At 36.0% G+C, this 24931-nt stretch overlaps 1 protein-coding gene across 11 annotated transcripts in view; it reads right to left on the bottom strand.

Annotated features, from left to right (window-relative positions):
* Nucleotides 1-24931, bottom strand: part of LOC110449604 (tripartite motif-containing protein 2-like) — a 65894-nt gene that overhangs the window by 25936 nt on the left and 15027 nt on the right. Inside the window, exon 2 of one of the 11 annotated variants that reach the window (XM_021496567.1) lies at nt 6025-6069. The exons of 9 other annotated variants lie outside the window; for them this stretch is intronic. Coding sequence is in view for 1 of the 2 variants with exons in the window: in XM_021496564.1 (XP_021352239.1) it covers nt 3373-3428 (56 nt within the window). In the remaining variant the exon portion in view is untranslated. Of the gene's footprint in view, nt 1-3372; nt 3564-6024; nt 6070-24931 lie in introns of those variants that run through there. One more of the 11 variants, XM_021496564.1, reaches the window with a different exon arrangement.

Below are 24931 nucleotides of genomic sequence, written 5' to 3'. Positions count from 1 at the left end.
TGATGTTGGGTCGTTCAGACAGTAAATAGTTTGCAGCGATGCTACTTTTCGAAATTTGGCATCTTATAGTGTTGTATATTTGTATTTACCGTGTCAAGTTAGATAAACAGGCATTTTAATTAATTCTTGGTTTTTTTTTCAATCTTTAAATATGTGTTTAAAAGTGTAGAAAATGAAGAAGCAAACTGAACCGAATCGCTGTTTTGGTAAAAAATACTGATACACCAAATCAAAAATTGATTGCAATTATTTGAAAATTAACTGTTGGGGTTAATATTTAACCTAAACAATGAATTCATCTGTGGTTGCTTCTGTTCTTAAATAGGTTTTTTGAAAATCATTTATAAATAGCAATCATGATAAATCTATCCGACCACGAACAAAATATTTGGGTTTAACCATAGCGTCAACACACGAAGACAAAATCAATAAATCAGTGGGCACAAGAAAACATCAACCAGTTACATCGACATGAAGGAAAAGAAACCCTAGACCAGCTGACACGAAAGAAATAAGAAAGAAAAAACCCAGGAGATCCAAAAACGATTGTTTCCAGTGCCAAACATGGAAGTTTTCTTGTCCAATCCGGAGAATCAAATAGTGTCACCAAAGGTCCAGGACATCGCGAAGAGGCAGTTTAGAGACACTTATCTTATTTAGATGACAATCAGTTCGTGACGTCATCCACATACAACAGATATGATATATCATCAGGTGTCTGCTAGGAAAGCAGGATAGAAAACGAAATGTTAAATGCATGCTGAATTTGATGTCAAAGGAACGAAAAAAAGGTCAACCGGGACTCCCAATTGACCTGAAAGTGTTACTAGTGATGGTGACTGATTGTTTGCTGGTCACTAACAGATTTGATATTATTTTCCAATCTTGTTAGTACTGACCTAAATACATGACACAACGTCCTTCCTCTTCCTTGTTGATAGGGTACATTTGTTTGAATCATTGACCCATCCCGCATCTAAAGAAGAAATTGCTTGGTACTCTTTTAATAACCACTGGCTATATGTTACGTAGACATGAAATATGCATCAACAAGAATGGTCGATACACCTAATAAGCCTAATAAGGTAATATGATAATTGTTCGTATTGTTGACCCCTCCTGAAAATAAACTTGCAAGTCTAAAAATTCGTGAGAAATCATCCTAATTCAATGAAAATGCTTGCACATATACGATGTATAAATATAGCATGCAAAGGCAAGGTATTAATATCACATGTATAGTAAAAAGAAAGTGTATACATATTACAATGTAAGTGTGAATTATAACCAATTATGATGTTGTGGTAATGCTTATCATCATATTTTCATAAATTCTTATTTTTCTTTCCTTTCAAATTTCTTCTCCAATATGAAACGATTTTGAAAATTTGACAAAAACACCTTATGCGTCTAGATACACGAGAACTTACAATGAAGTCTTCCTGTAAATTACAGTGAAGACATTTCTCCGAATTCTCTCGCTTTTTACATGGTATAAAGTACCTGGGAATACGGTAGAGATGCCTAAATACCACAAGATAAACGAGTGCAGTTAGGGGCCTAAACTACTGTAAATAATAAATCCTAAACCCAATTCCTGTTGCGGAACTTTCTCTTTAATCTTAAAAGAATGCAATTCATGACGATTGAACGAAAGTTTTGTAAGAGGCATTCAGTAGATAAGGTTGCAGTACGGTACAGATATATTTACCTAATTCAATAGAACAAACACAACATACTGACCGGTTTACATTCTTTTGGGTTGAGTTACACCCACACACAGCGTTAGTGATCGCTAAAAGGTCTAATGATTATAGGATCAAATACTACAGGTAGGTTGGTCAAATTATCCAATTACATTGACCGTTCCTTTTAACTCTGAGCATTTCTGTTCAAGATAGGATTTTGGCTGACTGGTACTAGGCACTACCTGCAAACATCGGTATGGTTCGAATGCTTTGTTCGGAACGGATAACTTGTAAATGAGAGTTTAGATAAGTCGATGTGGTACCATAGCGATTATCACTGAATGGTCATATTTTCATGTTGATTCTTCAGAAACCATCACAAGTTCCAATCTTGTTAAATAAATTATAGCAGCCACTTATTTGAAAAGCAGCAAATAGTTTTCATTAACAATATTCCTGTTCTAGTATTATGTCGGTATATAAGTATAAAACAAAAGATATTCAATATCAGATATTTAAGACTACCTAAAACAAATAATAATCTCCTATTTCAATTTTGATTTTCAGATAAGCCATCCTCACGGTAAAAGTGTTCCAGATGAAGAAACCGGAAGTTACTTATCACCGACGTCATAGCAACTGACATCAGAACAAAACTCGAAAAGTGTTTATCATCAGCAAGTTTGTTTTTATGTTCACCTTCAGAAATAATTCCTGCCACCAATGTTAGACAAAACAGACCTTTGGGTTAGACATGCACGTGCAAGTGATCTCATGACCTTTGACCAACGACCAGACAGATTATTTACGAACAATAGGTGAGCAATACGGCTCCTCCTACCAACACTTATTAAGATATCCTACGATCACCATTCCACACTTAATTGAAATAGCCCTGTAATAATGATAGGGACACCATTTGTCTGACACAGGCTACTCAATTATTCTCAGAAGTGATTTTAACTTTTAACTTTTAACCGAAGAACAAGTTACAATACTTAACAAATCACGGTGATAATTATAATTTAATCAAATATCGCTTTATTTCAGTTTGATTGGTTACAGAATATTTGAGCACACAATGCAACATTGAAATAAAAGTATATATGTGTATATATATTATAACATTTATTAACAAAGTTTATAAACTTATAAATCACTCTTGTTGGTCCAGATGGGAATTCGTAAGGGGAGGAAATCGAAGGAAATCGGAGGAAATTGGAGTCCCCGGAGTCCTCTAGTGGTCGAGAAGACGAGAGCGCGATCAATGTACGTACCACCTGGCCAACTCACTTTTTTCAACATATTATATTTAACATACCTACATTTACAGCGATACAACAATAGATTAAAATACAAAGAAATAAACATGCCAACATCAGTTAAGACAAGAGCTTTTCACTAAATACAGTTTACGTGACGTTATTTTCAGGGTTGACCGTTTTACCGAACCTTATTAAAAAAATCTGTACGGAATATTCACCTTATCATGAATGGAATGTTTACTGTCATAACAACACTATGATATATTTGACATGAACATATACTGAACAAGAATCTATATTTTGATTGATTCAAATAATAAAATGTCATCATTTTATGTTTTACAGCGATTGCTAACAATATTCAAGTTCATAAGATATGCATGGGCCTTAACAATCCTATAAAGTATAATTTTACTTACGCCTTTGAATCAGAATGGTCAGTTTTAGACATCGTGTCTGCAGTTTTCGACTTCATACTGGCTATTTCCTCCCGACTGCAAATTCCCCAGTGCAATATGTGTTTATATGCATGAATATACCCGACAGTGCCTACGTAACGCTAACATTCCTCGGACAGTGATACAGACAGCAACGATGCTGCATGGCATCAACGACTGATTATTACTCAGGAGTGTTCATAGATCCCCTTTTGACCCCCTCCCGTGGAATTGCATATTTGTATAACTCATCTGTGTAAACATCTTTATGTGAGTCACGTGGCTCAGGTAAATCATACAAATCTGGATTTTACATTTTCGCATTCATAACAAGCAAGACCAATACTACTGGAGCCATACACTGTGTTTGTAATTAGCGAAGTTAAATGGGAGTTTAGTGACAGAGATGTCAAAAAACACTATAAATTGCGTTTGTCTTTTCTATAAAAAAAATAGAATTATATGTTGGGTAACAGAGATAAGATTGTTTTTCTTTTGTCATTTTATGTTCAGTGTGATAGATGTTGTACATAAGAGGGGTTCGATAAATATTTTCTTTTAATGTTTGACAAAAGAGATGCCCAGGTATTTCAGAATATTGAAAATCATCCAAATGTCGATATTGAGTCTAAGAATAGCAAGGATAAAAGACATCTATAAAACATGACATATTTTACAGGCGTTGAAACATACACCCATTCGGATTCTTGTATTGGATGTGGTGGCATCCATATAGATATAAATGCATACGTATCGTTGCTATAAAGTGTATGTATGTGTATAACATAGATATGATGTAATCAATGTACGATGTTTATTAGAGGTGTCAAATGTAACATACACAAGGTAACCCAGGGTGTAAGATGATACTACTGTTTTACATTAAGGATGCTCCATATTAGATAGTATGTTTGTTTTATATCAGAGGTGTCAGAGAATACATAATCAGTTGTAATAGGATTTGAATGTTTCACATCAGAAATTTAGGAAATTGGAAGAAATGTGTGCTTTTAATTAAGGTGTTAAATATAAGATAAGATATAAAACAATTAGACAGAGGAAATATATTATTTATATCAGAAGTGCAACAGATTATATGCATCAGGTATATGATATGCATTATGTATATAAAAGATATTATAGATTAGATGAAAAAAATAAGATTTTATGAGAGGTATCAATGATTACATAAATCAGGTAAATAATATAATATATATAATAACAGGTGCTAGTGATAACGTACTAAAGATAAACAATAATAAATTATACTATAACAGGTGCCAGTGATTACATAAATCATATATATAATAAAGTATTTCTGTTTTAGTTAAAGGTGTTATATATTACATAATCAGATATAGATAATATATATGTGTTATAATACATTAGAATAGGTGTCAATGATAACACATGATTACAGTCAGATGTAAGAGGGTTTAAAGATTTAAATCATTAGGAGATATATGTTTAACATTGAAAAGGATGTTTGAGGTTCTGTATTTTATACATACGAAGTATTGCACATATCAGGCATAATGGTACATCCTATATGAGGTCATGTTTTTATATTTTACAATAAAATATCATTTAGAAAATATGTTATACATTGAAATTGCAGATGTACGAGGAAATGAATGTTCTACATTGAAATGTCACATACAGATGTATACGTGTGTTCGTCATTAAAATGATGATTCCAAAGATATATATATTAGATAAAGCAATAAAAAAAAACCAATTATGCTCTACAATGGATGTTGGACATAAGATAATATACATGTTTTACGCTGACTTGATAGATGTAAGAGAATAGATATGTTCTGCAATGAAATGTCAGATGTAGGAAGATCTACAAGATAATATTATGTTCTACACAGATATGTCGGATATAAGAAAATGCCAATTTTTACAGGGAAATATCAAATGTAAAAGATTATATATGCTCTTCACTGAACTACAATATACAAGAAAATGTGTATAATTTAGCAATGTCAGATTTTAGAGGGTATTTTGGTTTATTTTTAGACATTTTTTACGTAAGAGAAAACAGTCATAAGAGGATAGGTATGTTATATAAGACGTGTCAAATATTGCATACACTCGTTATGAAATATTATGTTTATTCTTTATGATAATTGTTCACTATTAAATATAGAGAGAGAGGAAAGCTAATCGTTTTTTGTAATAGAGTTTCCTTAAACATATATTTTCGAAACATGTTCAGTTATAAAGAGGAAATGTATAATCCACACGATCATATTAGAATATCTTGCTTAACAAAATAACTGAAAAGAATGTTTTTTGTAAACACCCAAAATTTTAGTGCTTTAAAAACAACATAAAGTTATTCTACGGCCCCTTTATTACAATCTGGTCCTAATATCTTAACCAAAGTATTTTCGAAACTCTATATACTTCGCACCACATACCTAAGTGATATTTTTCATTATTATTAATTTAACACAAAATATAAACATATATATATGTAAATCACATTAGCATTCCATGCGTATTAGCTGTAAATAGTATAGATACCTGTCTTAATCACAGGTAGGTTTCTACGAGGTTAATCATCGCTATAGTACACAGTGTTAATATCAAGATATATCACGTACATAGTAATAAGGGACTTACCTAGTTCTCTCCTAAATAATTTCTTATTGTGACGTCATTCAATTTCTGAAAAGAGGTTGTAACACATTTGAATCATGTCAGCCAATGTATTAGAAAATAAAACCATTGCATGCAAATAACCGGAGTTGTTTTTGTAAGTGTTTAAATTGAATTGTGACTGAAACAAATATGTTATACATTGTAAAGCAAAAGTAACTGTTTCGCGGTTAAGGAACCCTGTCCTACTGCACTGTAGTTTTTCCTATATGAAGTGAACCCCCTTAACTACCGTTTGGATATAACTGGATCACAAGTGCGTGGACCAGGAAGCTCAATCGGTTAGATCGATAGTATAACAATCTGAAGTCCTGGGTTCGAAACCCGGTTTAACACCGCTGGAGTGTGTTTACACTCGGAACTCTGTTGTTGATTGTATTGTGTTCATTTCATCTTTATTATTTCTCATAAAGGTCCAGCAAGGTATGAGTCTCTTTTCAGAAATTATTTATCAAAGCTATAGTCATGCACGAAAAATGAGTTTCCTAAACTTAGTTACAGTTTTTGGCAGTGGTACGGGGATCCTTAAGTAGATAATACTTAGTTACAGTTTTTGGCAGTGTAACTGGGATTCTTAAAATACCCTTACTCCAAAAACATTGAATCATCACGGAGTGTTTAAAGAGCATTTTAAATATTGAAATGGGAGAAAAAACGTTCATGCTATCCACTGTAAAGCACACGTAGAAGCATTTCATTGTTAAAGTATTTGAACAAAATATCAATTTAAAACAAAATATTGTAGAATTGAAGGGGAAATAATTATACTTTAAAAGAAATGCTGTTTGTAAACTGTTTCGGTCACAACGCAAGGAGTATCCTAGCAGTTCTTCATTTGATAGTGAAACGTAGTACTATAAACAAACTTTATCACGAACAGGACTGACAGGAAATAGACAATGGTGTGTGTTTCTCTTTTCAACTGAAAGCCTTTTAGTAAAGCCACACAACAAATCCTACCATTGACACCAATAAACAAACGCGTATTGTAACGTTTTTGTCGATGGTTTTGGAAAGGACCCAGACCTAGATAGCTTTCATTCTATCTCTTTAGACAAGCTGGGTATAAATATATTTCATTCTATCTCTTTAAACAAGCTGGGTATAGATATATTTTATTCTATCTCTTTATACAAGCTGGGTATAGATAGATTTCATTCTATCTCTTTAGACAAGCTGGGTTTAGATAGATTTCATTCTATCTCTTTAGACAAGCTGGGTAAAAATAAACTGTCAGTGGAGAAACAAGTGTTTGTTTGAAGGGTGTGAAAAGGAAAACAAAAAAACTGAGGTATACTTTGGAGGAAAAGGTAGTGATATCCACATAATCCTGTTGATAAGAACAATCTATCTATTGGTATCGCTTGATTTAATGTTATTTCATATATAAATGAATCGATTGTATAATAAATTACATAAAGGCTCACACTGAATGTCTTCTACAGTGTATAACTAATGGACACTATTTTCCTTTACAAGTTAGATATTTTTCCTGTCCGGATTGTTTTCGGAGATTTCTGCTTAGGCGCGCTTCTGGTTAGCCCGTTATCAAAGTAATATGTGACCGAGTAGAACGTTGTGTTATCGTATCCTAGTCGTAATTTTCGGTTACATGGCACTTTAATTGAGTCTGCAGGAAGTCAGGGGGACGGGTAACATGTTTACCCATTCCGCCCCAATCCGCAGTATTAAGAGTGCAATTAAACGAAATGTCTCGAATGGCTTTTGACAGCTGACTTTACTGATTCGGCACACTGTTGCTTAGTGGGTTGTTTTCTGTTGTTTTCAAAGTTGATTTACATCGGCATTTACACTCTTTGCTTGACAAAGGAAACAGACGTTTTCGAAAGCTCGCAAAATAAGTTTTCAATTCCTGTTTGTGTTCAAAACAAACTTAGCCTTTATTTTTCTTACCAAACTGATGACTCTCCTGTTATATTGCTATGATTTTAGCTATTTGTTATGATAATTTGACCATGTGGAGTGCCGCTACTGTGTCGAATATGTGACATTTCAAAGATATAGAATTTTAATTGACCCTTGAGTGGCCTCATCATCTTTGAACATCGTCTTCATATGACTTTAGCTACTTGTAAAAATAATCTGACCACACTTTAGTGGGATGATGGAATTTAAAGTGGTCCTTCAGCTAGGTTAATATCTGTGGACATTTCCGTCACATGGTCTTATCTTTTGCGAGGACACAAAACCCCGGAAACACCAAGAACCTTTACTTTTGATTCGGTTCTACCGATTCCGATAGAGTAGGGCAAGTGTAATTATTTTGCAATGTTGAGACTTATAATGATAATAATAATTCGATGTTCTTATATACCGCTTTATCACATCCTAGTTCGTAAGTCGTCTCGATGCGGTTCACAAATTATTATCCGTGGTTATAGGGCCTTTGCAACCAGCCAATACCTTTCCCAACTCCCTGGGGAGCATACAGACGGAGCTGCCATTTCGGCTCTCACAGCTAGCATTCAACAATACTAGCACTGCCCAACCACGTACTCACTTACAGCTGAGTAGACTGGAACAAGCGGAGTGAAGTATCTTGCTCAAAGATACAACATATTGCCGTGCCGTAACTCGAACACGCAACCCTTCGGTGGCGAGCCCGGCGTCCTACCACTAGACTACCGTGCCTCCGTAATAATGATATGATATATACAAATGATACTGGAAGGCCATCCTCGATACTTCAGGGGTTACGCTCACTTTCACTCTCTGCCTTCCCTGGGATATGTCATGGCAAAATTGATTGCACGCCGCTAACTATTTAATTGGTTCCAGGTAAAAAAAACAACGCTGACCAATCGCTGCTAACTGTCCTCTGAATATTACCGAGGAGCGACACCCGACTTTAAAGCCAGCAAATTGTACCGTTATGCGACTGACAGATTCTTTTGATGTATATCAAAGGATCGAACTAGACTTCCTGTCTCATCCACAAGGTGGTGCACTCTGAGCCTTCGATTATGCTTTGACATATGCATATAGCGAACGTGAGCTTAACCCCTGGATTATCGAGGATGCCGGAAGCCAAGCGATGAAGGTTAACCGAGACCTGTATAGCGAGGTATGTTGCCACCTCATATGCAGTTAAGTTATTATAAACAATAAAAGTCGTATTGATTCAGACTTCTTTTACACAACTGTAATCAATGATTGACTTAATGTCTCATAAAGCTTTTGAAACTTGATAACAGAGGTTAGTCTTTCTCTACGGAAAGCGTTAAGCGCTACTTTATCTCAAGTTCTTCATACTAAGTATGTATTTTTCGCGCTAGAACTTTTTTAAAGTGTTAAAATTAATATGATACCTATACATTTAAAATCTGTATGTTTATTTATATTACAGAATCTCGATATGTGATTTTTACGTTATGTGTACCTTTGTAATTATATATAGAGAGGACAGTGAACCGGATCATAGTACAGATGATTGATCAAGGTGAATGAACCGTGCCACATACGTCACAACCACGAGGCTGGGAACACGCTCCAGGTATAACCGATTCTACATATGCTGTATCTGGGTCTATGATATAGAACATTGACCTCATTAGACGTTATTATATCAATTAGATACGAAATGTTATACCGTTATATTTCACATACAATTAGTGACAAAATGATCATCAAATAAGCAGAGTTGGCAATGAGTTCTTCGACATCATTATCTCAGTAATTGCACTGTGTATTCGACAATCAACCAAACATCGCCATCTCGAAGTCGTAGTCCTAAATGCCAAACTTTATTTGAACATTGTTTAAAGTCTAGCTACGCGTCTGATTGGACGAAATGGCCAGGTGATATAGATAATGTTGTATTTGTTTGGCTTGCTGTATCGACAAACTACATACTAAACAGGTGCTTCTGTAGTGGTTATTTTACGTAACAAGATCTTTACTCTGCTGGTCACTATCAGTCCCCGAGCCCCTGGGATATGTCTTAGCAAAATTGAAGGCACGCGGGTAGCTATCAGGTAAAAGAATCTGACCAATCGCTAGGCCGATATCTGTCCTGTGAAGATAACATAGGGGCGACACCCGATTTCAAAGTCAGTCAATTTTTAGATTAATTTGCTGTAAATCAAAGGGTCAAACCAGACCTCATGTCTCACCAACAAGATAGCACACACTAAGGGTTGTATTTTTACGTATGTTTTGATTTAATTCTTTTGTTTTACCTTTAGAACTACTGATGAGGCCTCAACGGACGAAATAGCGAGGTGTAGTAATAAATGTTTACTTGTTTGACTTCCTGTATTGGTAAACTAACTTTTCATATAGACGATCCCCATCCTCGATATCCAGGGGTTACGCTCACTTTCGTTCTCTACACCCCTGGAATATGTCATAGCAAAATTGAAGGCTCGGTGTGCGCCACCTTGTTGATGAGACAAGGAGACCAGTTCGATCCTTTGATATACATCACAAGAATCTCGCGTTCTCGTAACGGTAAAAGTTGACAGGCTTTAAAGTCGGGCTTCTCTCCTTTGTAATGTTCAAAGGACAGGTATCAGACTAGCGATTGGTCAGGTGGTTTTTTTTACTGGAGACCAATCAAACAGCTATCTTCGTGCCTTCAATTCTGTCGTGACATATTCCAGGGGTGCAGGGAGCGAAAGTGAACGTAACCCCTGGATATCGAGGATGGATGATCCCTTACTTCATCGTACAGTAGTTTAAGCGATAACTTTATGATTGCTTACTTAGCAGGCCATTAAAGATAGTGCGACTTTGGATCAAGAAATAAGAGACTTCTTGTAGATCTTTAGAACAGAAGAATGGAAGGTAATTTCCGATTCCTCAACAATGATTGACATCTTAAATTATGTTCATTTGCGATTATATCATTCACATGCGTTTATGGTTCGCGTTGTGGGATCTGTCGCCTCCTTTATATCTAATTGGTGTTGTAGTATAGTTTGTACTATGATCGTTTTGATGTTGCAATGTCTTTCGCCTTGTAATATTTTTGACCATGTAGTATCATTTGCGCATGGATTTATATAATCAACATTTAAGCGAAATTGACACTTTGAAGAAAGCATTTGGTTACAACTATGAATTCAGCTTTGGCATATGATACATGTGCATGAGATAGCTAGACTTCCTGAAGAGTGACCGTATCTTGACAGAATTCCAATTAACGTTACAAGGCAGTCGTCAGCAGACACCATTTACCGTGCAAATACCACACCTAAACTAATAACCTGTCATTGCGCCAGTTTTCGGTTTCACAGACATACATGTGTACATGTGACTATATTATCGACTGTTTTGACCCAAATACCCCAAATAATGACTTTGTGAACGTATGCTGAAGACAATGGTCCATTCCTACATTCTCCGTGTAAACGGTTGCGACTAATCGCCGACAAGATATATATACGCACGATTAAATCTAGACTGGCCCCCGTCTCTAGAGTATTGAATTATTTGAAAAATTTAACTCTTATAATTTGGATCATTTGGATGTTTGATTCTAGACTAAGTTCTAAAATAGGGGGAGATAAGCTAATGATAAAATGCAGTTGAGAAATTCTCCATAAAGCCAGTTTAGTTTAACTCCCACAATCGACGGGGAATGCTCGGGATCCATGACATTTTGTTACACATTACAAATCTAATCATCAATCTACGTAATTTCATATTCAGGCAGACATAACATTTCTAATTCTTGATATATTGTATCAATCAATGTTCATTTCCGTCTTGAATATTTGTCAAATTCTGGTTATGAATTCAAGTTAAAGATGTATTCCTCTTAATTTTTCACATGTACATGTAGCACTGTAGATGTAACTATACTACTTTGTTGTATATATGAAACAGTGATGATGTGCCAGGCATGTTGATGAGCCACAGAATAGGAATAGTAAGATGATCTAATAGAAAGGTTAAATACACAACATGTGTGACACGTCACACACAAACATTCTGCGCAGTACTTCCACGGCACATCACAACTTTATAGAACATATTAGTTCCGTTGTCCATTTCTTCCGTCAGCCATGTAGTGCATTGGGGCTGATGGGGTTCGAATTGGGTGGCCTGCCTGGATATGATAGGCTAATTATCAAATCATATGATAGGATGTTCTAAACAGTGGTCAGCACGTCGTTGAAAATTACAACGGAAAATTACGAGAAAACGCAATGCGAGATCTGAAAACATGGAGGTTACTATTTTTGCGTTAACCTATTGTATAAGCGATGGCGCACGTGCATTTGCGTCACAACAGTGGGCAGAAGTCAAGTGTACCTCTTGTGTATATCTTTCTTGTCTGTAAGTGCACGTGTAAACAAACGTACGTGCGGGAAGTAATTATGCCAGAAAGTTCGAACTCAACACTACATTCGGGACATTTTCTGAACCTGCCCGAAAGTTACCGCCATCTGTTTTCTATCAGTGGTGTTACGGACTGGGCTAATTCGGTATTTATGTACTCCTACGATTGACATCAGTATCACGTTGACGCTTTGACGGTAGGAGCACATTGCCCATGACAGGCGAATCAGCTTTACTGACATAGACACTCAACAAGAAAGTCTTCTAGAAAAGATATTAGCATAATTTTACAATTATAAGGTAGTTAAACAGTATCCGAAAATCTTCTATACGTATTTTCGCATTTCGTTTTAATATTTTAAGTGAACTTAATTAATCTCTCTTGGAAAACAGGAAATTTGATCAGCGACATTGAACTTAACCCAAGACAATTGTGTTTATACCATGGATAAAATATGAATAAACATATCAGCCAAACATAAGTCTTTAAAAACTAAATATATCTTAAACTTCATATATATTTTCAACAAATATGAAATACGTTATATCAACTTATATTATCACTCTCATTGACCTTAATGGTAACGCACAGAAGATTTTTATGTGGGAGGAAACTGGAGTACCCGGAGAAAACCAACGTGATCGGCAGGTGACCCCATACCTTTTCATGTCGGATGGGAAATTAAACCCTGGCCGTCTTGGTTAAGTAATCTTTTATCTATTTTACAACAATTATGAAACAAATCATTGCAACTTATATACATCACTCTTGTTGGACCGGATGGAAGCACGCAGAGGGTAGGCCTATTTATGTGGGGAGAAACTGGAGTGCCCGGAGAAAACCCGCGTGACCGGTAGGTGACCCGATACCTTTTCACGTCGTATGGAAAATTGAACCCTGGCCGTCTTGGCAAAAGGCGAGTGCGTTATCCACTGCGCCATTCGACCACCCTTAATGTTGATCCAAATATTGCCTTATAGAAAGGAATTCAATATATATCTTGATCCTTTTTTCAGGTTCGGTTCGCGTGGTACGGCTCTAGTTGGATATATTTATCAACTCAGATTTTTGGCCAGTCAAAATATGGTACATATCGGGTACGGTCCGTTTGAGGTGGATCTAGTAAGCAATATGTAATAACACACAAGTTGTCAGCAACTATAAATATAGAAAAGACTTGATGCAACAATACACAAAACAAATGTTCGTCTGTATCGGCAACGAGTGGGGCGATTTCCGCCACCTCATCAATGTCGCCAGTTCAAGAACCATGCATGCCTCTCTGAAAATGTATTGGTTATTTATTAGCCCAAATCAGTAACATTTAAAATCTTCCTTGAAAAACAGACATAAAATAAGGGACATATTTGGAGAAAAAAATGGGTTGAAAATGATAAGCAACTGAAACATAAACAGATTAAATGAGAAGAATTACAAAGACGCCAAAAATGATCATGTTCTCCTCAATACCAGAAAATTGCATTCCTGATCCTGCAGATGATGTAAAATCACTACGTACGATCAAAAAGCGAGAAGGAATCACAACGCTTATTTTCCTACAAAACTACAATAGGGCGTACAAGTCCACTATAGCCCGACTCCCAGGGCTGGTAGATTTATATCAGTGCTTATGAATTTTTCAATTACTATATGAAAATACATGTATATGTTTATATGTTGGGCTAGTAGAGTTATTTCAGGATTAACTTGAATATACTTTTTATGTTACGGAGATATTATGATGAGAGTACATTCCGGTTTTTGTGTTATAGCTCCATAACATAAAAAATATATTCAAGTTAATCTTTATAATTTAATCTACTATACACAATCCCTTTGGAAATCCACTTTATTGATGGACTCTTTTCTCTAAGAAATTATTTAGCCGCTGTATCAACGAATCAAAAGCGACGTTACAAACGGCGACGTCATTTTTTTTGCGTTATGGGCTGATAACGTAAATTGTTAAGCCAGTTTAAATTATTCATATATATTCACAAGGCATTTTACTCAGAAAGTGAAATTGAACATCCCTGTTACATGTATATGAAGTGACTTGGGTATTTGAAATATAGTTAATCAAGATATAAGGGTCCGCCTTAAGGCGTGTGCTGGAGTTTAGATAATTGAAACATCACATGCTCTTTGCGAACCAGCCCTACGTTCAAATCTCTGATCTAAACAAACAGCGATAACATATAATTCCCGAACCGTTACTGAGAAGCATGTTTTAAGCACCAACTAGTCATTGCACCTGTTGACCAGTCCACGGAGATCTATGGTTGGAACAGAAGAATGTAGTAGGCTGATGAATAGATGGAACAGACGGTGTAGCACATCATCTAAACAACCAGTTGTCTTAGCAATGCACTAATGATAAACTCGAACAATGCTTATTTCTCACAACCTAAATGTCCTGAAACGGTGGGTCACTGGGTGTTTTATTATTTCTTTCGGCATGGGACACAAAAGCAGTTTTTCTAGTTATTGAAATGACAATTGCGAAAGTTACTATATATTTTCGACAAAATATTCAACATTTTACAAAAATCTGATTTGAAAATAAGTCATATGTCTTTACAATCATTCACATGCATGCTGTTTATTGAGAACGTAGTTACTTTGTTATATTCTTTGAACCATAGCTAATCCTATCGTATAGCATTTCAAAAACTCAATCGACTGACAAATGCACATTCTGGACAACCCTGTCGGTATCGTGTATACCATGAATGAAGCATAATCAAAAACAAAGAAATGCCAAATCCAAATGCTAAGAATTCAATTGACACACGTGTTCTATGGTCACAGCTGTCCAGACACAGTATCGCCATTAATGGACTCATCAAATGCATCATGGGACATTAACTTCAAAGCGGAAATAAATGGTTGTCATGTTTATTTACCCAATCGTGTGTAAGTTTTATTAAGCTGATTCACATTTTTTGAAGTTTATCATACGGTTGTGTTCTATAATATGATGTACAATTAATTCATTTCGCCAGTATCGCGATGGTAGATCTTGAAATAGCCCGACATGACATACGTATGAAATGTAATATTGACGTCACTAAATCATGAAACTTTGCCAAATAATCGTCCTTTAAAGACGTTAATTTAGAATATTACCGACGTCAAAACTTTCACTACAGAACTCTTTAATATAATGCCAATAAAATCTATAAGACTTTGTCATGATTTGAAACCATATACATGTATCAGCCTTTTACTCGGCCACATAGATAAGTTAACAAGACCCGGATCACCTAATCTCCCAATAAGCACCAAGTAAAAGCCCCGGCAGCAATCAGGTCTGATTCGGGGATGAGAGTAGTACAGCTTTACACATGTATGCTATCTAACATTTACTACCAAGTATGAGCAAAATCAGATCAGTAAACCGAAAGTTATAGACCCAACGGTCTCAACTAATCAGAAATCATGGCGGCAGTCAAGTGTCAATTACAATCAAGTGAGAACAAATTCTTACCAACAGAAGGAATGAGTAGCTGTATAGGTCTTGGCCAATCAGAAACGATAAACGGTGGTCATCTTGAACTACGGGATCCGGGTAAAATGTCAATATTAACGTTACGTATTCATTAATTACCAACAGAAAAACTGACGGTTGAGATAGGGTAAACAATATATATATATGTATGGCAGTTTGTACCCTTGTTCTATCTTTAGTAACACTGACCTTGATTTAGACCTTGTGAAGTTAACGCAACAAATATATGCGCATCTACACATCATGGAACACCATGCCACAATTATGTCCTCTGGAAAAATCATATACGGACAAATGGACAGACGGACAGCGTGATAACTACAGGATAGCTGTACCTCCGATGCGGGAACATAATTGCATTCAATGTAGTCATTATTGGGATGACAAATCTGTCATAAAAGCTATCAACTTAACACAACAACCAACACACGTGGTCAATGAGGAGCCTGACGGCCATACCAGTTTCCAAAGGAACACATGTATCACTTCAAATGCATAAATCCTCATATGAGCCTAAAACGTTTAGTTAGTCGTCTCAATATTGATTCACGTAAAATAATTTCAAATTACCATATTTAAATTTTTCATTGTCAGTTTTTAAAAAATTCATTTGAGTACGTGTTTTTTCTATGTCGTTCAAGTTCTGATTACGTACAAAATCTTTCTAATCAAAACGTTTATGAATAACTTCATTACTTACTTATCAGTCTCATTACTTGAAAAAATTAAGTACAAACTCATAAAACATATATGCCTAACTCATCGTTACAATATCAATTTGAAGTAAAACCGTCTCGCATTTATTTTTTGTTTTCATAAAAATTCCGCCATTTCCACCATTACAAATGTACGTCGGAGAACAGACGAAACACGAACCAGCAGTTGCACGTCAATTTATATCATCTAACCCGGGGTCTAGCAGTACATTATCGCTACACGCACGATATTCTATACAAAATACGGATCAACTACATGCGTTAAGATGCATGTTTTGTCCATTTTCTCCCTTAACGCCCAGCGCCACCTTCGGGGAACAAGTGCAATGACAACTAGCGCACCTGTTACTGGTGCTGTTTGGCTTCCGGCCAAAGGCTCGCTTTGTGTCCGGCGCCAAAGTCGAGAAAGTCGGGAAAGTTTAATGTTGAAATTATCTTAAGTTCTGAAATTTCTTCCCAACAAACTGCCACAGACAACAAGAAGAACTTAACATTTTATTCCATGTCTTAATTTTTTCGCGTATGCATTAAAGTGCTATTTACAAGATCTGTCTCATCAGAATGTTTAGGTATAGCCGCATTACCTACATACTTATCAATACCTGGCCCAACCATGATACAGCATTGACAGCTTACACCAGGCTTTTAATTGTATTCTGTGAAATTAAACTTATCATTTTTTTCCATTTCCAAATTTTCTTACCGCAAATATTTCGTTTGAAGTTAGACTACGCGTTACATTTAAAGAGGAACAGATTTTAAGAAAAGAAATACATCGACATTTCCTTTTTTAATGTTTGCAGATATAGCAGTACTTTTCAATTCGAGTGCAAGAAAGGCAAACTATTTTTTTTAATATTAACAGCACAGTACCTTTATATATAGATTTTATGTTCGTTCTTTGAGCCAATTTGTCGTTGTTTTCCGCTTAAAAGTACAGACATGATTCAGTCTATACCTAATTGATGCTTATCACATAAAATACGAAAATTTCTCAACTATTCGGGGAAGTTCCTCATAAATTTCATTAAAGTAAGCATCGTTTGATAATGAACCTTCCAAATATTGATATGATAAAAGAATGTTTACATCTGAAACAACTTACTTTTATCCATGTTTACCTGATAAATGATTCTAATTGACTCGTAAAAGAGCAAGCTATGGTTTTAACGGGAGTAACAGAATTGATACAAATTGCGTACTAAAAAATACCTATTGGTTAATCAGTAACAAACATTTAATACAATACTTCTGTTCTTCCCTATAGCAGTTTATTTATTGGCTTGATTTTTCATTACACTTAAAAATATAATTAAACCATTATGTTCCGTCTCGCGCTCAAGTTTTCCCCTATTCTAAAAAAACATCTTATAATCCCTCGCGCTCAAATCGCCCTGGTCAAGCCCTTTCCCTGGAAAAAATAGCATGCTTCTGGTGAATGAATATATTGGTACATCCTTCAAACAAAGAAATCTTTATAATGAGGACATAATCATACTACCTTACATGGAGATTTAAGGATACATGCTACCTTACCGTAAAATGTTTCTCCTTTCGGAAAGAAATTTTTATGAGGAGATGTTAAAGTTTATTTATCGACGACAAATTTAAAAAGTATCATAAATGGGTAAACATTGATGTACCAGGAGACTATAATGCTATAAAATCAAAAAAAGTAAACGTGGTAAGAAATAGTGTTTGACATATCCGAAGTATTGCAATGGATGCATCAGATCAATTTGGATTTCGACATGCCTCTTAAACAATATTCAGAAAAATGATATTAAAAACAGGCGGCCACATTTGTCACAACATATGACTAATTTGTGGGATGGGGAAGGGCATTCCTTCTCCTCAATCTTCAGGGAATGAAATTTACACAAAAATAAAAAAAACAATATTAACACTCAGATTTGAATTATATATCGATTATTATTACGTGCTTAACGGCAAGTAATCATATAAAACAGGAGAGGTTATTAGGGCCAATAAATGGTCAATAAAATCAAAATTAGAATACTATATCAATTAAATACCGCTCTTATAATTATGAATAAAATGAAGAGAAACAACCCTCACACAAATCACAGGCATAACTCCCGTAGCCGCCGTATCACCTTAAAAAGGCAGCTGTTATTCACAATTCGTTCACTAGAGCACGTTGTATCAAACAAGAAACGCTGAAACGATGACATAACACTTATACCGCTGGAATTTTAAGTGAGACAGGGAAATTCGTTAATTAAACAGTGCATTTCAATTACTTTGACTCATTTTCTGAGTGTCGACAGGATAATAAATCAGGTGTAAAGTTGGAAGAGCAGTGGAATGCCAAACTTATTGAACAAACTAATTTAATTTTCAAATATTCAAAGTCCCGAAATAGATTTTGCATAGTTCGCATAGCACGTACTGAAAATTCAAGGCGATGGTGATGTCTAAATATATCAGACGTCCTTGGCACTCTATCGCGCTCCAACAGACGGCGTGTCGGGACTTAAGAATACATATCGTATATCACGGGTTCTGAGAGTATCCGAATAAAATCAACTTTTGACTGCCAGTGCGGAAAGTAGAGGAGGCCATATTAGTAGTCTAAGCTACGAAAGTCATGGAGGGGGCGTCTCCTCTTAGGTACTCATTCAGAGAAGGGAGGGGTCCCTTCTGCGAGGGGGACAGACGTTAAGGGATGATCATGCCAGGGAGCGGATATTTGATACTTGATTTTTAAAGAGAACCACTTTGTGTACTCGTGAATGATGTCAGTTCCCCTGTGCCGATCCTCGTCGACCAGTAAGGGAGATAACGCCACGACACCTATGGAGTCTTGAGATAAAATAAAGTATATTTGGTGAACGTCCTAAAAAATAAACCACACATTGCAAGGTATGATTGCCCATGAACAAGTTTGTAGCTTATATGAATACGGTATTACGGTATCTATACTGACGTTAACTTCCCTTGTGCTTCTCCATGGAACCATAGGGGATGTCGACTGAATTGGTCTTGGTCAACCCGAGAACTATTCTTTAACGATTCCAAGGATGTGCTCTGGAATCTGGATTTGGTATCAAAAAATCGGTAAGGTGAGATAGGATATTCGGTAATGAAGAATAAGGCATTCGATGAAGTTGGTTAGGACATTCGATGAGGTCGATTAGGGCATTCGACGGTAAGGATGGTAAGGTAACTATAGCGTATTCGATAAGGTGGGATGGGACATTCTGTAAGATTATTAATATGTAGGACATTCGATAAGGTGGGATGGAACATTCGGTAAGATTATTAATATGAAGGACATTCGATAAGGTGGGATGGGACATTCGGTAAGGTAAATATAGGACATTCGATAAGGTGGGATGGGACAATCGGTCAGGTAAATATAGGACATTCGATAAGGTGGGATGGGACATTCGGTAAGGTAAATATGTAGGACATTCGATAAGGTGGGATGGGACAATCGGTCAGGTAAATATAGGACATTCGATAAGGTGGGATTGGACATTCGGTAAGGTAAATATGTAGGACATTCGATAAGGTGGGATAGGACATTCGGTAAGGTAAATATAGGACATTCGATAAGGTGGGATGGGACATTTGGTAAGGTTATAAATACATATAGGACACTTGATAAGGTGGGATGGGACATTAGGTAAGGTTATTAATATATAGGACATTCGATAAGGTGGGGTGTGATTTTCGACAAGGTAGAACAGATAATTCAGTAAGGCTAGGTAGGGCATTTATTACGGAGAGATAGGACATTACACTGATACACAAGGACATTCGGTAAGATGAGATAGAACATCCTATAAGGTGGGACAGGAACTTTCAGAAAGGTGGCTAACGATTTTGTTTTAGGTTGGACGAACCTTCGGTCATTTGCCGTAATCAATGATAAAATAGTATAACATCTGCAACCGTACTAAGTGCGTTGTAACAATGCATTTTGTAGACGTTGTATCCAAAGGGAAGTAACTCAAACATCGTTGAGAAATATTTTCAGCAATTTGTCTTGTATAGGGAGTAGTGCATAGCAAGTCATGGACACCTGACGTAAATTGACGTAACACTTAGATCCACAAATGAATGATATAGACGGAAGGACAGACGGACGGATAAAATACAGACAACTGTTCAGACTGAAACAGACGAAAAATATAAATCATGATACGTCACCTTTCAAAGAATGTATCTTCTTGAATTAAATCTCCACACTTATTCTGCGCCATGGTGCTGTCAACGACTGTTCAGATATAATTAAATAACCGGATTGCTTTCCTTGTATGGTTAATTTCTAAACAATAATCCGGATTAGGATACACGAAGGGGCTTAAAATTAACCTTACAAGATTATGGTAAGACATTTGCATATAAACGTATACATACATGATTCACCTGGATTGTGGGAAGATGACAAACACACACAGACACATTTAATTTTGAACAAATGTATTAACAACTCATTCTGCTGATAAAACTAGAGCACCTAGAAACTAGTCGGCCCTTCAACTAAGATCACCTGTACAAGAGATGCCACAAAGTAAGGGGAGATAATAACGACAGACTAACAATGTAAGAGTTGTCTCCACTTCTACAAACCAAAATCAAGACATTATGTTCCATAACATTGTGGTTGCTTGAAGTTTCTCATACTTACATACTGAGTATAAGCTTTTACATGTATATATTCGACCATTGGTCTCCCGTTTATAGTCACAGTTACGCATTTATTGCTATCGTGAGCAAGAATTTACTGTTTGGGGCTTGACCAAGTAGTCAACCATCAGAATTTGTTATATTTAAAGAAAAAATAAGATCATAGCGCGTGAAATTGAAATGTTACATTTTGTTATAAATATGAAAATCTGACGTCACAGCGCCTTTATACATGTCCAAATGCAGTATATTCATTCTCTTTCCACATAGTCTCTGTTACTGCTATGGCCAAATAAACACCGGCTACTTGTATTGCCATACCGTTGGTCGAAAGGTACAACAAAGAGTATCACTCGGTAATCATACAATAATCAACTAAAGGCTATAGCGTCCCTCTGTCCATGTGTACAGAAATGATTTGGGGACAGTTGGTTTTGTCGGAATGTCTTGGGGACATTCTGACAAAAATGACTGTCCCTAAGACATTCTGACAAAAACGACTGTCCCCAAGACATTCTGACAAAAATGACTGTCTCTAAGACATTCTGACAAAAACGACTGTCCCTAAGACATTCTGACAAAACCAACTATCCCCAAAGACATTCCCTTTCCACTGAATGGTATGAAATTTGATGTTTATGAGTATTAGTGGTGTTCGATCTTGCTACAGAACCACGAAAATAAGTACATAGTAAATTTACAAGGGCTTCACTTTTTTTTAAATAGCCTCGAACCGCGGAAAAACGTACCCATGAACATGTCACGATATGAGATACATGGTCAATGCAAAGGTAACTTAAACAGTAATAGTTATATACAGTACTAAAACGAACCCTCTTTATAACTTCACACAGTGTCAGTAAACCTGATAATTTCTGTAAGATTGCTTTCTTGAAATGGCACGTGTCTCTAGCCATCCCCGATACTCCAGGGGTTATGCTAACTTATGTTCACTGCACCCCTGGAATATGTCATAGCAATACTTAAGACAAGCGGCTAGCTATTTTATTGGTCTCAGGCCAAAAAAACCTGACCAATCGCTAGGCTGATACTTGTCCCTTGAAGATTACAGAGGAACGACACCCGCCTTCAAAGACAGTCAATTTTACCGTCACGCCGCCGCAAGATTATATGTATATAAAAAGGTCAAACTAGTCTTCTCGTCTCATCAACAAGGTGGTGAATACTGAGCATTCGATTTTGTCGTGACAGATTCCAGGGGAACAGAGAGCATAGGTGAGAGTAAAACCCTGGCGTATCGAGGAATGTCTCAGAGCTGAAAACCCCTTCGATCAAGTTACCCATCTGATAAATTGTTTACAGATGAGGGACACAAAGTCACTTTCAAGAGAAACCAAGTATCAGGTATAAACAATGTTTACTTTTTACTGATCTATTTATAAAGTGACATTGACACACATTTACTCTAGATCGGAGGAATGTTTGGCAGCGGACGAAGCCAAGCACATCATAGCGTCCATTACTGTATATATTTACAGTCACACTCGATAGTCAGCGAACTGCGTCATTGTTAGTACAAACAGATGGGTACACGTGCCTGTGTGTATACGTCAAGAATGTACAGCAAGTTCACCACGACAAGATACTAACATTACTGTACAATGAATACGAAAATAATCGGATTTCTGTAACGGGGATTTACATTTTTATTTTCATGTCAATTCGCATGGAGACTCGGACAAAAAATCCACAGGACCTGAGAGCTTGTTAATCTAAATCGTGAAGAACTACGCGGAACACCTTAGCTAAGGTCCAAATATAGCTGTAACACAAGTCCCGCGATGTTCTTTTCAAAGACATGCACATAACGTTAGATTATAATATTTATGTTATCGTATTTTTTTGTGAAATGGATGACAATCGTTTAAAGGCATATTCGAACTCAAATAATTATGTGCATTGAGACACAACCGTGTATATGTTGTTGTTTTTTACATTACAAGTGATAAAAGTAGATTTGGAGGTAAGTACATGTCCGTTAACTTCTGGTTTTTTTAACAGTGATATACTCTAGCTTAACCACAGTGGTTACCAATATAACCAGGTTATAACCTGTAGTCGAGCAGGGCGATTACATAGATAGGGATGTTAGACGGGGCTGAGTAATGCAATTGGGCTGTATATACACTTATTGGTTGTGCTAAATGAATCTTTTCACAATCCAGTGCATCCGAAGATATGAAATTGACTGAAATGACAATGGCTTTATCTAAAACCTTCAGAGAATCAAACTGGTCCGATGTTAAGACGAAAAGTGACCAAAATAGCAATCAATCAAACGACTGTATAAAGCTATTACTATGGAAACGTCATGTACAGTGTACCATATAGACTGCTTAGTACTTCTTAAAATGAAATTGACCAATTTCCAAGTTCAAAATAAGTTATGTGCGTAGAGCAATTTATGAACATTGACTAGATTTATAATGAACATTATTAAACTTAAATTAAGGTCATGTGTATAATGCGAACGATATTCTTCATTTAATGTCACTGAATTATATATTTCCGGTCACGTGACCATACAACATGAAGACGGTACGTACATTGTCTCATGCTTAACGATCTACCGAAATGAAGATACAAAATATTCACAAATGTATAGAAGTTAATTTAACGCAAATACAGTCATCAAGAAATAGCACATCATGTGATCGTTATTTCTATAACATGGCTTATGGTTCATCTACAGAGGAAAGGTCCCAAGGGCCAATAAATGGTCGACAAAGTGTTGTAAATGGAACAACAACAAACAAACAAACCAAAACGGTAAGGACAAACATCAAAACACTCACTATACACTACACAATATATATGACAACACGAATAAAAACATGACTCAGTGAACCCATTTGTGTAGCAGGGTAGACTACACTAGCCGATAGTTATCCAAGGACATAAACACATATTTTCGGTTAAAGGATAAGGTCAGTTTTGTTTAAACTGTTCGCCATTTCAAGTTAAAGTCATATACGTCACATCACATTGAAAACGATATGCCTATTTAAACGGTAACATTATTGAATGCTATTTTAAGTACACATGATCGATTATTTTATTGATTAATTAGACAACAACAAAAATGAAGCAAACTCCAGACATAGTATTTTTGCATTAAATCAGATCAGAGAAGAGATAATATCATTTTTCAAAGCCAAATGCAACAGAAGTTATGGACCTTTTTTTACAATACAGGGTCAGTGCTGAAATTTGTCATTTCTGTATCATCGCAAGGAAAATGATCAAGATAAAGAAATATGTGGTAGGTATGTCAGTGCAGTCTAATGGTGATAGCGTGCATCCACTTCCACTCACCTTTCATCACTTCCAGATGGTTCTCTTTAAATAAAAACTGAATACCGAAGTGATCTTCTGTGTATATTGCAGTTTTATAAGAGCGCAGCTCTTCGGAACAAGAAGCGAAGCTCTTTTCCGGTAACATGTAAGAACAATTGAAGTCATGGTAACGTCGAAATGCTATGCTTCCAAAATCCTTTGTCACGGAAGTAGTTAGTATAGAGTTACCGCGGTCCTATTTTTACAATGCTGTTTAGCTTCGCTACACATTCTCAAACATATCTCTTTATTTGATATTTTTTTCTGTGGTTATGTTAATTCATGAAATTAAAAATTATAGAAACTGAAGCTTCTTTCAAA

This window comes from Mizuhopecten yessoensis, unplaced genomic scaffold (genome assembly GCF_002113885.1).
Source record: "Mizuhopecten yessoensis strain PY_sf001 unplaced genomic scaffold, ASM211388v2 scaffold4701, whole genome shotgun sequence".
Lineage (NCBI taxonomy): Eukaryota > Metazoa > Mollusca > Bivalvia > Pectinida > Pectinidae > Mizuhopecten > Mizuhopecten yessoensis.
Note: the sequence above shows the minus strand (reverse complement) of the source record. Positions and strands in the feature narration are given on the sequence as shown.